Source organism: Macaca mulatta, chromosome 2 (assembly GCF_049350105.2).
Source record: "Macaca mulatta isolate MMU2019108-1 chromosome 2, T2T-MMU8v2.0, whole genome shotgun sequence".
Taxonomy (NCBI): domain Eukaryota; kingdom Metazoa; phylum Chordata; class Mammalia; order Primates; family Cercopithecidae; genus Macaca; species Macaca mulatta.
Window position 1 is genome coordinate 87,532,524 of NC_133407.1, and position 17,488 is coordinate 87,550,011.

General features: G+C 38.5%; 1 protein-coding gene across 6 annotated transcripts in view; it reads left to right on the forward strand.

The window, feature by feature from the left end:
- Positions 1-17,488, forward strand: part of NAALADL2 (N-acetylated alpha-linked acidic dipeptidase like 2) — a 1,473,645-nt gene that overhangs the window by 1,229,284 nt on the left and 226,873 nt on the right. For 5 of the 6 annotated variants that reach the window (XM_028843862.2, XM_077994177.1, XM_028843863.2 and 2 more), the window contains one exon: positions 4,559-4,705. The exons of the other annotated variant lie outside the window; for it this stretch is intronic. In XM_028843862.2, coding sequence (XP_028699695.2) covers positions 4,559-4,705 — 147 coding nt within the window. The remainder of the gene's footprint in view (positions 1-4,558; positions 4,706-17,488) is intronic. 6 annotated transcript variants of the gene reach the window in all.

Here is a 17,488-nt window from a genome sequence, read left to right on the forward strand (position 1 = left end):
AGTTGCAATGGGCACGGGGGCAGGCTCCTCAGGCCCCCACTTGGAGCAGCAGGCTGGCACTGCTCGCCCAGGGTAGTGAGGGGCTTAGCACCCAGGCCAGCAGCTGCGGAGGTTGCGCTGGGTCCTCCAGCACTGCTGGCCCTCATGCACTGCTCTTGAGTTCTCCCGGGGCCTCAGCTGCCTCCCTGCGGGACAGAGCTCGGGACCTGCAGCCCGCCATGTCTGAGCCCCTCCACTCTGTCGTGGGTACCTCCGTGGCCCCAGCCTCCCCGACGAGTGCCTCCCCCTGCGTTGTGGTGCCCAATCCCATCAGCCATCCAAGGGTTGAGGAGTGCAGGCACAGGGTGCGGGACTGGTGGGCAACTTGGCCTGCAGCCCCGATGTGGGATCCACTAGGTGCAGCCAGCTGGGCCCCTGAGTCTAGTAGGGACTTGGAGAACCTTTATGTCTAGCTAAGGGATTGTAAACACACCAATCAGTACTCTGTGACTAGCTCAAGGTTTGTAAATACACCAATCAGTACTCTGTATCTAGCTAACCTAGTGGGGACTTGGAGAACTTTTCCAGCTAGCACTCTGTGTCTAGCTCAGGTATTGTAAATGCACTAGTCAGCACTCTGTGTCTAGCTCAGGGTTTGTCAATACACCAGTCAGCACTGTGTGTCTAGCTCAGGGTTTGTAAATACGCCAATCAGCACCCTGTGTCTAGCTCAAGGTTTGTAAATACACCAATCAGTACTCTGTATCTAGCTAACCTAGTGAGGACTTCAGGACTTTTCTGTCTAGCACTCTGTGTCTAGCTCAGGGATAGTAAACGCACCAATCAGCACTCTGTCAAAACGGACCAATCAACACTCTGTAAAATGGACCAATCAGCTCTCTGTAAAATGGACCAACCAGCAGGATGTGGGTGGGGCCAGATAAGGGAATAAAGGCAGTCTGCCTGAGCTAGCTACTGACAACCTGCTGGGTTATTATTTTAGTGTGTACAATAAATCTTGCCACTGTTCACTCTTTGGGTCCACGGTGGTCTTTATGAGCTGTAATACTCACCATGAGGGTCTGCACCTTCACTCTTGAAGTCAGCGAGACCACGAAGCCACCAGAAGGAACACGTTCTGGACTACATTGTTTAAGAACTGTAACACTCACCGGGAGGGTCTGCAGTTTCATTCTTGAAGTCAGTGAGACCAAGAACCCACCAATTCCAGACACAATAGTAGCTATAGCAAGAACAGAGAGACTAGAAGAGAACTCCCAGTGGCTTCAAAAATAGCAGGCTGAGGCTAAACCAGAACTGTGCTCTATGTAACTGTTAGAGTAAACAAATGTTGCCAGTAGCTGGGCCCAGTAGTCCCAGCTGTTCAGGAGGCTGAGGTAGGATTGCTTAAACGCAGAAGGTCAAGCTCAGCCTGGGCAACATTTGGCAACATAGGGAGACTTCATCTTGAAAATAAAAATAAGAATTGCAGGGATTGATTGGAGTGGGGTCATTTGTGCAATCTTAGAAACACGCATATGTGAGAAACACCTTTTGTCAGAGGGCAGCTATTACGTAACTAAATGTTTATGTAACTAACTGACAATGAAAATATCAGATGTTAAATTTAAATACGTTTATTTTTAAAAAAATAATTTTAATAGGCATATATTGTAGAATTTGAAATTGTTAATTTTTGACTGTGCCATTTTTGTGGTGAGAAAAAAAATTTCGATCTAAGGGGCGTGGCTGAGCATTTGTGGATGTTAAGAAATAACGTATGTAAAATGAAGTTGAAACCATACTATATTTTCATTTATGTTGATAAGGATGCTTTTGCTGTCTTGAAAAGACATACATGTTACTTCATTAAAGAGAAAGGTCATTTAAAAATGATTTTTACTTTCATTACTGGAGAAAGTAAAAACCAGATCTTATCATATCCTCATTTAATGACATAAAATGGTGCAACAATCTCGGTTTTGCAAATTCAAAGGCCTCTGGCCCTATTTAGTAAACCTGAATGAGTAGAGCAGGCTGAATGTGAGGCACTAGTGATGGATGTTAATCAATGTCTTGCCTCCCCTAGGCATTCAAATTCAACTTAAAAACAAGCAACAACAACAACAACAAAAATCTAGCTAAACAAATACCTCCAGAGGTGCTTGGGATTTATAACATGATATAAAGTAGTTTGTTTTTCATGATCTAGTGCTTAAGACTAGCTCTTCTTTGGGACAATTCAAGACCCTCCCTATACTGTCCCAGCTTACAATGAAACCCCAGGAGTCTTAAGCCAGAGGAATATGTCAGAAAGTGAAAAAGGATTACCCCCTTTTCGAAAAATTCAGCTTTGGAAAGAAGCCAATCAGTGGTGAGGGGTGGGGATCACCATAAAAAGGATTAAGTTGCTACTGATTAGACTGTATGGTAAAAACATTATTTTTCTATTTCCAAAGTGGTTAATCAGTCAAGATAGTTGTAAACACATTAAACAGAAACACTGCCTTGTCTGTAAACTGAAACCCTGACTTGCTTGTAAAGGTTCATACTGGCTTTCCGTTTTAATTGATGTTTAATTTTGTTGCAAAGATCTTTCCATTAGATCTTCAAAGAAACTAGTTATTGAAACATTATTATATGTTTATAACATCTAGCACTGTAGTTGAAAAAAGTTGGAATAACTAATCTTCTTAATATTACACCACGTATTTTCCAGTTTTTTCATAAATGTTAGCAAAAGACGAGATGATCTGCAAAGGAAAAGTGGGGAGCTTTATTTACTGTTAAAACAACAATCTCTAGACTAGGGAGGCACAGATTTTAGTAAAAGTGAAAGCGTATTTTCTGAAGAACAAAGGGAGGGTTTAGCTTAAATATGGAAAACTACCCGCTCAGTTCTCAATCAGGCCTATTTATGCAAATGAAGGATTCAAACTTGTTTAGTTCTGATTGGTCAAAATAGTAGAGTACTGATTGGGTGTTTTCTATGCCCCCAGAACTCTGTCAAATTTTGACTGGGTGTTTTCTATGCCCCAAACGAGAACTCTGTGACAAACTTTTCTTTCAAAGGGCTGGTGAGGGACGGTTTCCAGCTCGTTTCTCTTGTGTCTGGTTACAGGAACTGTTCTGACTCAGGGTGTAAAGCAAATGTTTGTGGAGCTGCTTTTTCCAAGAATGCACGTGGCTGCTCTTTCTCACTCTAGCAAGGCCACTTGCTTCTGTTTTTAAATTTAATCGTCCCTGTTAACCACAGGGACATCTATCTCCCCTGTAGAGCTTGAGTCTTATATTCCAGTTTTATTTTATATACATTATATTTGAAAGTATTTTTGAAATTATGTCATGCCAAAGAAGCATGAGAGGTTGAAAAATGGATGTCTTGACTCAAAGACAAACATGGATTGAGTACATACTTTATGTGCCTGTTACCACATGTGCTGTTCATATATTTATTGCCTCATTTTCTCACAACTGCCCTGGAGATTGGTAGTCTTCCACGTTTCATAGTTGAGGCCACTGCATCTCAGATTTTTGAGAAATGTGTTAAAAAATACATTTTAATAAATATTAATTAAAAGACCTTTAGTTTGTTTTAGATGTTTGTTTTATTTTTGTAAAGCTACTGTCATTTGTTTTGCATGCCAGCCAACTCTTAGTTTAAGAAATAATAGCCTATATCATCTTATATTACCCAGATCTTGCACTTAGCTGTGTGGTTCACTATGATCCACTGTAGTTGTTGGCCTATAACCTTAAAACATCTAGGAATATGCTTTCAGGAAGAAATGGAGAAAATTTCTTCTCTATATTTTATTTTTATTTATTTACTTGTTATTTATTGAGATAGAGCCTTGCTCTTGTTGCCCAGCCTGGAGTGCAATGGTGCACTCTCAGCTCACTGCAACCTCTGCCTCCTGGGTTCAAACAAGTCTCCTGCCTCATCCTCCTGAATAGCTGGAATTACAAGCACCTGCCACCATACCCGGCTAATTTTTGTATTTTTAGCAGAGACGAGGTTTCACCATGTTGACCAGGCTGGTCTCAAACTCTTGACCTCAGGTGACCCGCCTGCCTCAGCCTCCCAGAGTGCTGGGATTACAGAAGTGAGCCACCATGCCTGGCCTCTTCTCTAGTTTTTAATAAACATTTTAAGAAGAACAGAATTATACCCAACAACGCATTCTTTAAGTTTGTGGGAAAACTTAATAAAAAAACAAAATGCTACACCTTTTTAGAGACTCAACATTCTTTTAAATATTGTCAGAGTCATCAGAGTTCAAATTAAACCTATGATAAAAAATGCTTTTGAAGCAACAACAGCAAGCAAAGCTTGAATTCTGGCCAGTGCTAGTTATGCTTCAGTGAGCGTCAGAATCAAAGAGGAGAGTTACAATGCAGATTCCTGGGCTCTACCACCCATTAGGTAGGACAGTGTGGAGCCTAAGCATTTGCATTTTTAACGATCTCCAGGGCGACATTGATGCTGCTGATCTGTGGACCGTGTTTTGAGTAGTACTTATTTAGGGATGACCTGGGAAGCATAGTATGTGTTAACAATTTAAATTATGTTTTTCAGAAAAATAATTTCAACTGTACCAGAAGAGCTCAGTGCCCAGAAACCAATATCAGTTCTATACAGATACAAGGTGATGCTGATTATTTCATCAACCATCTTGGAGTTCCCATCGTGCAGTTTGCTTATGAGGACATCAAAGCATTAGAGGTGATTGTTTCTAAAAAATGCAAAACACACACACACAATATAGCAGACCTGCAGAATTTGGTTTTATCCTGGCTATTCAATTTTCATATCAAATAGTTCACTATAGAAAAGAGGCTTCATTTAGAGAGTTATTCTTGCTTTTCAGAGGCTTTGCAATAGTATTTGAAAACATCAGCTCTTTTGAAAAGTGTTGAATTCAATTTAAAAAGATTTATACTGTCACATTTTCACATGGTGCTCTGCAACAAAAAATTTGCAGTAGTTGGATTAACATCAAAACATAATTGTAATCTTCAGTATTCACAGAAACAGATGACATGTGCAATAGATTCTCCTCTCCTTGCCCAAAGGAAAATGCATTTCATGTTCTGTATGTTAATATGAGTCTTGTGGATTAGCTACCCAAAGTTTGTCAATAGTTTGCCTGCTTAGAAAATATAGCACATTTTTGTGAGGATGGAAGGATTTTTTTCCAAAGAATATCACAAAAGCATGATTCACCTTAATTAAGTCTCTGTTCATCCATCTTTTGGACTTCAGTCCTTCTAATCTTTCTCAGAATTATGTCTCAGGAAACTGTTTCTCTGTGGATCTAACCCTGTTGGGACATTTCACCTTCATTTACAAATCATTTATGCATTATTCGGAGCTATTTGAAAACCTCTAGAGTGGCTTGCTTGAGGTAATTATTGCATTAACAAAATAATGGCTGGAAAGTACAGTAAAACCTACCTTGCTCTTCAAATATAAATGTTCCTCAGAAGGGGTGCATAAATTAGGTTTGCATTAGCTCAACTTCAGATATGCAACATCTTAATTATTAACAGCGTTGAGTAATATTTGGCTTTATGTTTCTCTGCAACCACACAGAAAATATTTTAATTCTTATTTATTATGTGTCTAATTCATCTTGGTTTAGTTTTAAGACAAGAATTTAGGGAGAATAGTATAGCCTTGGGAATGAGACGGAAGCCCTGACTCTGACACTTACTAGACAAATTATTTAACATCTTTCAAAATGATTTTACAAATGAAGTACTTCGGTATATTTATGGAATCTATAGAGCTGTGGTGAGGATTACATGAGACTATGCATGTAGAGGGTTTAGCTAAGCTTGAGCAGATAAGAAGACCCCATTATTGCAGTTATTATTGTCTTATTGTAAGTACAACATATGAATGTGATAATTTCTAAACTTTTTAGATATGAACACATCAATAGAAGGCAGGAGTTTGTTAATTGTTGAGGAAAACAAGTTTATCAGGCTGAAGAGGTGGAATTTGATGAGGATCAACTGGAGGATCTGAGGTGTTAATAGGGAGAAGATTTTGAAACAGGGACCAATGAAGTTCTAAGAACAACTGTATTATCCTAAGGCTAAAGTCTATCTACCAGAACTGGCTTAGTCTGAAGGAGTCGATCAGTTTTTCAAATTATTCCCAGAATATCTACCTCACACCATCAAAATAATTTGTATAATTTATCTCCAAAAAAGTAATTAAAATAGAATCCCCTATGCTTTATAACAAATGACCTTGTTGATACTGCTTTAGTGGAAGAATTTTTAAAATGGATTTGTCCCTTACAAAATGTGAATGCTTGAGATGAAATAATTTTGTATGAACTCTCTGAGGAACAGAGTAACCTTTGCTTTCTGTGTTAACCTATAATTGATATTGGTATACAGCTATTAAGAGAAATTTTAAATATTAAAAAAAGGTTTTACCCATGATGTAAAAAATATTTGTCCTATGCCAATTAGTAAAGCAGGTAAGGAAATTAGAGCTTTTATATGAAGTTGCAGTTACAAATATACATGGAAAATAGATTGGTGGATTTGGAATTAGGAGGCCTGAAATTTTAAATCCCTTCATGTTAATGGCCCAGTTACATTGGTTTCTGGGCCTCTGCTTTTTTTAAAAAAATCTGTATCTTATTAAAAACAAAATAAGGATAGGTGCAATGGTTCATGCCTGTAGTCCCAGCACTTTAGGAAGCCGAGACGGGCAGATTGCTTGAGCCCAGAAGTTCGATACCTGGGCAACACGGTGAAACCTTGTTTCTACAAAATAATACAAAAATTAGCTGGCTGTGTTTGCAGGCGCCTATAGTCCCAGCTACTGGGGGATTAGGAGGGCTGTGATGGGAGGATCGCTGGAGTCCTGGAGGCAGAGGTTGCAGTGAGCCAAGATCACACCACTGCACTCCAGCCTGGGTGACAGAGTGCGACACTATCTCAAAACAAAAACAACAAAAACAACAACAACAACAAAAACAACAACAAAACAAACCCATAATATCTACCACTTATTGCCTATTTACCACTTATTGAGTACTTACCATGCTTAGTATTTTATACCCCTTGTATCATTTATTATTTAAAACATCACTATAAATTAGCTTTTATTATTAACTGTGTTCAGGCTGAGAATGAAATGGAATTTAAAGGCTAGTAGCTTATCCAAGGTCATAAAGATAATAAATGGCCAAAACAGATGTTCATCTAAGATATGTTTAACAGTAAGCCTATGTTCTCAACTATTGTACTAAAGATTGCAAATTGGAAGCCCAAGGGCAAGAGATAGTCTATCAATATATTTTGTTTGACCTGTACATTATTGAAAAATTTAATTTCTTGAAATATTGTAAACTTTTTCTCCACGGAAACAGTCAACTAAATGGGCACTGCTCACTAGCCTGCCATGTTGTTTGTCCAACAGTGCAGTTAAGAAGGATATTTTCTTCAACACCTGTTTCTATCAAAGATTAGGAGATGAATACTCAAGTAAGGGTCACATGTCTCACCAGACTTGTGTCACTTATAGTATCTGTGTGGTCCCTGTAGGGACTGAGCTCCTTATCTCCACACCCATTTTAGTAAAAGAGTTAAAGTCAATAATTTTATAGCTGCTTCCACTTTCAAAGTGATATTTTCTAAAAGAACTATTTTTATTATTATATCTACGGTTTTGAAGAAATTATCTATTTGATACTTATTAGGGTGATTATAATGCAAACCTTCAAATTACTATGTATCTATATATATTTTGTCCAGCAAGATTGATCATGGATCTATTATGTTCATTTTCAACAACTGAATCATGATAATAGGTGGAAAATTGTACCGTAGGAAAATAAACTAGTGCAATAGAGGCCAATTTTTATGGACACGTCTATAAAACATGATATATTTTTAAATATCTATCCCCAATATTTCAAGCTATTCCACATTTGACACCAATGGCTTTTACCTGTAGTTTCTCTGAATGCAAATGTATTGCATAAAATTGCTTAAAGTCCCTTTGATCTTTAGTTTTTCTTGGTATCTATACTCTAATTTTCCAATAATTAACTTTTACAAATGCATCGCAATCCATGGATTTGCCAAATATTAGAATGATTCCTTCTCATAAAATAGTGCCCTGTTAATTGAAACATCTCCAGTTGTAAGCTTCATTTAAATAAGGTTTTAGATTTATAAACACCATGGCACCTGTTGGGAGAAGCATTCTGTACAGATTAAATACAATGCAGAGATTGTCAAAAAGGAAAAGACAAATGCTTTCTGATTAAGAATGTAATATTTATGACAGTCTGGTGATCCAATGCACATTTCCTCTGTCACTTAGCAGCTGTTTTACATTTTTGTTTCAGATCAGTATATTTATTCTCTATAGGGCATGCCAGAGGGTCCTTCTTAGTATATCAAAAGAGCAATCCATGCCCTAGCAAGCTTCATATCACAAATTGAAGCTCTGATTCCTCACTCTGTTTAACCTTATGTTTTTTTCTCTTCTGCTTGAAACATTCTATTTTAAACCCAATTTACCTCTATAATAGAGCATTTAACATTTAAATAATAATGAGATAAAAGAGTATTATAGCTTTTATATAGCAGGAGTCATGGCATAATTGTTTCAATATCATTTAATAACCCAGGGGCAGAAATTCAAGTAGCATAGGTATTTTGAAACTCTTACTAATTTTTTTTTTTAAACTAGATAACTCTGATACCAATTCTAATTTTTAAAGCAGTATACAGCAGCATATAATTATGCCTCTGTGTGTGTGTGTGTGTGTGTGTGTGTACGTGTGTGTGAACTTTAACATTGAGGTAATTCTATGAGATAAAAGTAATAAAAGTAGTTCATTTGTGCAAACATAATACAGTCACAGTTTGACAATACACATATACACATGTTGAAACAGTGTAACTCATAGTTTTGTGCTGATTTTTCATGTTTTATTCTCAGTAGAATAATTTGTTACTTAAATAAGAGGTCAGTCTTTCATTACATTTTCTATTTGGAACTGAGTCATGATCAATCTTAGGTTAACAGAAATAGTTCCAAAGTCCATTAAAAGTTCTTGATTTAAGGAAACAAAATGGTTACATTTAGCTGTTTGTAGGTTCAAGTGATGTTTTGCAGTATCTGATGAAATCCCTTTAATGTGGGTAACTACAAAATTTATACAAAGTCACTTAAGAATGAGATTTTACCTTTTCTACTTCAACGTGTGCCAATTGAAAACAAGATGAAAAGGGGTTTGTTGGTGTTGTCTCTAGATCATTATCTTTCTTTGTAACTTATTTTTAAAATATGTCTTAAAATATGGTATTTAGACATATGCTGTTATTATTTTCAGATCAGATTTGCTTCATTTAGTGCTGGGGTTCTCAACATTTTGGTCTAAAAATCCATTTACTCTCAAAAGTACCAAAGATTCCTCAAAACAGTTTTGATTATGTGTTAATACCTACATAGTAGAAACTAAAAGTGAGAAAAATGCATAATATTTATTTTAAAATTATTTCATAGTATCAATAACTAAATTAGTATTACCTTATTATAATTATTATCAATATAAATAAATCTAATGCAAATTAATGAAAATAACTTATTTTATTTAAAAATATTAACCAAGAGAAAAATATAAATGAGAAGAGTGATGTTATTTTACAGTTTCAAAAATCTCTTTAAGAAAGGCTGAATAGGCCGGTCGCAGTGACTCACGCCTGTAATCCCTGCAGTTTGGCAGGCTGAGGCAGGCAGATCACCCGAGGTCAGGAGATTGGGACCAGCCTGATGAACATGGTGAAACCCCATCTCTACTAAAAAATTCAAAAATTAGCCAGGCATGGTGGCAGTTGCTTGTAATCCCAGCTACTCAGGAGGCTGAGGCAGGAGAATCACTTGAACCCTGTGGGCGGAGGTTGTAGTGAGCCGAGATGGTGCCATTGCACTCCAGCCTGGGCAAGAGGGCGACTCTGTCTCAAAATGAATAAATAAATAAATAAAGCCTGAATACAAGACAATTGGATTTTCATACCTGTTCCTGCATTATATTTTATAATATGTTGCTTTATTGTAAAAGTATGAAGAAAAATCTGGTCCAATATTTTATTCATATAATGACAAGTATTTTTCTTTGGAACTACACTGAAACTTAACGAGTGTTAGTTTCCTAAAGGTTAATATCAATGTGGACTCTGAATCCATCTTAATGAACTTGTTGTACTCCACACACTTGTGAATGCAGAGTGAAAATGAGGGTAAAAAAAGCATATAATATTACTAGCATTATAAAAATAGTTTTGATCTCCTGATCCTTGAAGGTCTCTGGCCCACACTTAGAGGAATTCTTATTTGAGGAAATGGACTTGGTTAGACCAGTCTACTTTATTTGTTGTGATGTCTGACAAGGCATTCAGTTACATCTTATTCAAAGATTTGAGCTGTGATTCTATATAAAACTGTGTATCTTTTCTGGGCATCTTTGAGTATTGCTATCCCATTCACCTTACAAACAGCATGAAGTAGAGAATAAAACACTCCCATAAACTGTGGCTCTGCAAAGAATTCTGCTTCTTAAAGGCATTTCTTTAGAAGAGAAGGTTAAACCCCAATCACAAATCAACAGTTATAGAGCAGAATTGAAAACCTTGATTGTACAGTATATGAAATGCCTGTCACAAAGGAAGTGCTGTTAAAATTACTGTATGCTTCTAAGAGCCTGAGGAATAAACACAAGAAGTTGAAATATGAGACAAATACTAAAAAAAATAAAATAGAGATACACTTAAAACTCAAATGGATAATTTAAAAGATCATACTTCCAATTGCCTAATATTTTGAAATGGCTACAAGGAGGACAGCTTTCCCTTAGCAGTTGTCCTTGCTTAGAATTCCAAATAAGAAGATTTGTTCTAAATGACTATCATCATTGGATCAAACTAACATACTATATTTTAATTCTAATGCTGTTTTCAGTAATTATCTTGTGATCATCCTTGTTATGATGGAGGCAGTTTTCTAATAAAGTCTTTTTAAAAATAATTTCAATAATACTACTTGCAGGTGGGTTTAATGATAAACCATGTTATAAAATTGACAGCAGTAAAGTTAAGAATATAGGACAACTTCAACATACTTTATTAACTGCTAACAGATATTTGTTATTTAGCCAGCAGTTATTAAGCACTTGCTGTGATCCAGGCACTGTGTTAGAAATACAAAGATGAATAAAACATGCCCCTCTTTCCCTCAAAGTGGTCACAGTCTAGATTCAAACTCATTCATATAAACAATTACATAAAGTAGGTACAGTAGAGGTTCTTATCAATGACTTCCATTTAACCAACATGCAGAACTAATTGACAGTTTCCACTCCTTTAAAACGTAATGGCCAACAATCAAAGATTTCTGAAGCTCATCATAGTAAGACCCTTTCTGGAGTTTTGCACACTTGTGTTCTCTCAGGTTCAGTGATATGCTTGCCTGGAGTCAACTACATTCTCAAATGTATACAGATGCTACTTGACTTAACAGTGGGGTTACAACCCAATAAACTAACTGTATGTTGACAACTTCATGTCTAAAATGCATTTAACACACCTAACCTATCAAACATGTTACCTTAGCCTAGCCTATACTCAGAACTCTTTTGGTACAGTGGTCAATAAATTACATGGAGGGGGACAGAGCAAGATGGCCGAATAGGAACAGCTCCAGTCTCCAACTCCCAGCGCGAGCGACACAGAAGACCGGTGATTTCTGCATTTTCAACTGAGGTACTGGGTTCATCTCACTGGGGAGAGCCGGACGATCGGTGCTGGTCAGCTGCTGCAGCCCGACCAGCCAGAGCTGAAGCAGGGCGAGGCATTGCCTCACCTGGGAAGCGCAAGGGGGAAGGGAATCCCTTTTCCTAGCCAGGGGAACTGAGACACACAACACCTGGAAAATCGGGTAACTCCCACCCCAATACTGCGCTTTAAGCAAACAGGCACACCAGGAGATCATATCCCACACCTGGCAGGGAGGGTCCCACACCCACGGAGCCTCCCTCATTGCTAGCGCAGCAGTCTGTGATCTACCAGCAAGGCAGCAGCGAGGCTGGGGGAGGGGCGCCCGCCATTGCTGAGGCTTAAGTAGGTAAACAAAGCTGCTGGGAAGCTCGAACTGGGTGGAGCTCACAGCAGCTCAAGGAAACCTGCCTGTCTCTGTAGACTCCACCTCTGGGGACAGGGCAATAACAAACGCAGCCGAAACCTCTGCAGACGCAAACGACTCTGTCTGACAGCTTTGAAGAGAGCAGTGGATCTCCCAACACGGAGGTTGAGATCTGAGAAGGGACAGACTCCCTGCTCAAGTGGGTCCCTGACCCCTGAGTAGCCTAACTGGGAGACATCCCCCACTAGGGGCAGTCTGACACCCCACACCTCACAGGGTGGAGTACACCCCTGAGAGGAAGCTACCAAAGCAAGAATCAGACAGGTACACTCGCTGTTCAGCAATATTCTATCTTCTGCAGCCTCTGCTGCTGATACCCAGGCAAACAGGGTCTGGAGTGGACCTCAAGCAATCTCCAACAGACCTACAGCTGAGGGTCCTGACTGTTAGAAGGAAAACTATCAAACAGGAAGGACACCTACACCAAAACCCCATCAGTACATCGCCATCATCAAAGACCAGAGGCAGATAAAACCACAAAGATGGGGAAAAAGCAGGGCAGAAAAGCTGGAAATTCAAAAAATAAGAGTGCATCGCCTCCTGCAAAGGAACGCAGCTCATGGCCAGCAACGGGTCAAAGCTGGACGGAGAATGACTTTGACGAGATGAGAGAAGAAGGCTTCAGTCCATCAAATTTCTCAGAGCTAAAGGAGGAATTACGTACCCAGCGCAAAGAAACTAAAAATCTTGAAAAAAAAGTGGAAGAATTGATGGCTAGAGTAATTAATGCAGAGAAGGTCCTAAACGAAATGAAAGAGATGAAAACCATGACACGAGAAATACGTGACAAATGCACAAGCTTCAGTAACCGACTTGATCAACTGGAAGAAAGAGTATCTGCGATTGAGGATCAAATGAATGAAATGAAGCGAGAAGAGAAACCAAAAGAAAAAAGAAGAAAAAGAAATGAACAAAGCCTGCAAGAAGTATGGGATTATGTAAAAAGACCAAATCTACGTCTGATTGGGGTGCCTGAAAGTGAGGGGGAACATGGAACCAAGTTGGAAAACACTCTTCAGGATATCATCCAGGAGAACTTCCCCAACCTAGTAGGGCAGGCCAACATTCAAATCCAGGAAATACAGAGAACGCCACAAAGATACTCCTCGAGAAGAGCAACTCCAAGACAGATAATTGCCAGATTCACCAAAGTTGAAATGAAGGAGAAAATCTTAAGGGCAGCCAGAGAGAAAGGTCGGGTTACCCACAAAGGGAAGCCCATCAGACTAACAGCAGATCTCTCGGCAGAAACTCTCCAAGCCAGAAGAGAGTGGGGGCCAATATTCAACATTCTTAAAGAAAAGAATTTTCAACCCAGAATTTCATATCCAGCCAAACTAAGTTTCATAAGTGAAGGAGAAATAAAATCCTTTACAGATAAGCAAATGCTTAGAGATTTTGTCACCACTAGGCCTGCCTTACAAGAGACCCTGAAGGAAGCACTCAACATGGAAAGGAACAACCGGAACCAGCCATTGCAAAAACATGCCAAAATGTAAAGACCATCGAGGCTAGGAAGAAACTGCATCAACTAACGAGCAAAATAACCAGTTAATATCATAATGGCAGGATCAAGTTCACACATAACAATCTTAACCTTCAATGTAAATGGACTAAATGCTCCAATTAAAAGACACAGACTGGCAAACTGGATAAAGAGTCAAGACCCATCAGTCTGCTGTATTCAGGAGACCCATCTCACACGCAGAGACATACATAGGCTCAAAATAAAGGGATGGAGGAAGATTTACCAAGCAAATGGAGAACAAAAAAAAGCGGGGCTTGCAATACTAGTCTCTGATAAAACAGACTTTAAACCATCAAAGATCAAAAGAGACAAAGAAGGCCATTACATAATGGTAAAGGGATCAATTCAACAGGAAGAGCTAACTATCCTAAATATATATGCACCCAATACAGGAGCACCCAGATTCATAAAGCAAGTCCTTAGAGACTTACAAAGAGACTTAGACTCCCATACAATAATAATGGGAGACTTCAACACTCCACTGTCAACATTAGACAGATCAACGAGACAGAAAGTGAACAAGGATATCCAGGAATTGAACTCATCTCTGCAGCAAGCAGACCTAATAGACATCTATAGAACTCTCCACCCCAAATCAACAGAATATACATTCTTCTCAGCACCACATCGTACTTACTCCAAAATCGACCACGTAATTGGAAGTAAAGCACTCCTCAGCAAATGTACAAGAACAGAAATTATAACAAACTGTCTCTCAGACCACAGTGCAATCAAACTAGAACTCAGGACTAAGAAACTCAATCAAAACCGCTCAACTACATGGAAACTGAACAACCTGCTCCTGAATGACTACTGGGTACATAACGAAATGAAGGCAGAAATAAAGATGTTCTTTGAAACCAATGAGAACAAAGATACAACATACCAGAATCTCTGGGACACATTTAAAGCAGTGTGTAGAGGGAAATTTATAGCACTAAATGCCCACAAGAGAAAGCAGGAAAGATCTAAAATTGACACTGTAACATCGCAATTAAAGAACTAGAGAAGCAAGAGCAAACACATTCGAAAGCTAGCAGAAGGCAAGAAATAACTAAGATCAGAGCAGAACTGAAGGAGATAGAGACACAAAAAACTCTCCAAAAAATCAATGAATCCAGGAGTTGGTTTTTTGAAAAGATCAACAAAATTGACAGACCACTAGCAAGACTAATAAAGAAGAAAAGAGAGAAGAATCAAATCGATGCAATTAAAAATGATAAAGGGGATATCACCACCGACCCCACAGAAATACAAACTACCATCAGAGAATACTATAAACACCTCTACGCAAATAAACTGGAAAATCTAGAAGAAATGGATAATTTCCTGGACACTTACACTCTTCCAAGACTAAACCAGGAAGAAGTTGAATCCCTGAATAGACCAATAGCAGGCTCTGAAATTGAGGCAATAATTAATAGCCTACCAACCAAAAAAAGTCCAGGACCAGATGGATTCACAGCTGAATTCTACCAGAGGTACAAGGAGGAGTTGGTACCATTCCTTCTGAAACTATTCCAATCAATAGAAAAAGAGGGAATCCTCCCTAACTCATTTTATGAGGCCAACATCATCCTGATACCAAAGCCTGGCAGAGACACAACAAAAAAAGAGAATTTTAGACCAATATCCCTGATGAACATCGATGCAAAAATCCTCAAGAAAATACTGGCAAACCGGATTCAGCAACACATCAAAAAGCTTATCCACCATGATCAAGTGGGCTTCATCCCTGGGATGCAAGGCTGGTTCAACATTCGCAAATCAATAAACATAATCCAGCATATAAACAGAACCAAAGACAAGAACCACATGATTATCTCAATAGATGCAGAAAAGGCTTTTGACAAAATTCAACAGCCCTTCATGCTAAAAACGCTCAATAAATTCGGTATTGATGGAACGTACCTCAAAATAATAAGAGCTATTTATGACAAACCCACAGCCAATATCATGCTGAATGGGCAAAAACTGGAAAAATTCCCTTTGAAAACTGGCACAAGACAGGGATGCCCTCTCTCACCACTCCTATTCAACATAGTGTTGGAAGTTCTGGCTAGGGCAATTAGGCAAGAGAAAGAAATCAAGGGTATTCAGTTAGGAAAAGAAGAAGTCAAATTGTCCCTGTTTGCAGATGACATGATTGTATATTTAGAAAACCCCATTGTCTCAGCCCAAAATCTCCTTAAGCTGATAAGCAACTTCAGCAAAGTCTCAGGATACAAAATTAATGTGCAAAAATCACAAGTATTCTTATAAACCAGTAACAGACAAACAGAGAGCCAAATCATGAATGAACTTCCATTCACAATTGCTTCAAAGAGAATAAAATACCTAGGAATCCAACTTACAAGGGATGTAAAGGACCTCTTCAAGGAGAACTACAAACCACTGCTCAATGAAATAAAAGAGGACACACACAAATGGAAGAACATACCATGCTCATGGATAGGAGGAATCAATATCGTGAAAATGGCCATGCTGCCCAAGGTAATTTATAGATTCAATGCCATCCCCATCAAGCTACCAATGAGTTTCTTCACAGAATTGGAAAAAACTGCTTTAAAGTTCATATGGAACCAAAAAAGACCCCACATCTCCAAGACAATCCTAAGTCAAAAGAACAAAGCTGGAGGCATCACACTACCTGACTTCAAACTATACTACAAGGCTACAGTAACCAAAACAGCATGGTACTAGTACCAAAACAGAGATATAGACCAATGGAACAGAACAGAGTCCTCAGAAATAATACCACACATCTACAGCCATCTGATCTTTGACAAACCTGAGAGAAACAAGAAATGGGGAAAGGATTCCCTATTTAATAAATGGTGCTGGGAAAATTGGCTAGCCATAAGTAGAAAGCTGAAACTGGATCCTTTCCTTACTCCTTATACGAAAATTAATTCAAGATGGATTAGAGACTTAAATGTTAGACCTAATACCATAAAAATCCTAGAGGAAAACCTAGGTAGTACCATTCAGGACATAGGCATGGGCAAAGACTTCATGCCTAAAACACCAAAAGCAATGGCAGCAAAAGCCAAAATTGACAAATGGGATCTCATTAAATTAACGAGCTTCTGCACAGCAAAAGAAACTACCATCAGAGTGAACAGGCAACCTACAGAATGGGAGAAAATTTTTGCAATCTACTCATCTGACAAAGGGCTAATATCCAGAACCTATAAAGAACTCAAACAAATTTACAAGAAAAAAACAAACAACCCCATCAAAAAGTGGGCAAAGGATATGAACAGACATTTCTCAAAAGAAGACATTCATACAGCCAACAGACACATGAAAAAATGCTCATCATCACTGGCCATCAGAGAAATGCAAATCAAAACCACAATGAGATAGCATCTCATACCAGTTAGAATGGCGATTATTAAAAAGTCAGGAAACAACAGGTGCTGGAGAGGATGTGGAGAAATAGGAACACTTTTACACTGTTGGTGGGATTGTAAACTAGTTCAACCATTATGGAAAACAGTATGGTGATTCCTCAAGGATCTAGAACTAGATGTACCATATGACCCAGCCATCCCATTACTGGGTATATACCCAAAGGATTATAAATTATGCTGCTAAAAGACACATGCACACGTATGTTTATTGCAGCACTATTCACAATAGCAAAGACTTGGAATCAACCCAAATGTCCATCAGTGACAGATTGGATTAAGAAAATGTGGCACATATACACCATGGAATACTATGCAGCCATCAAAAAG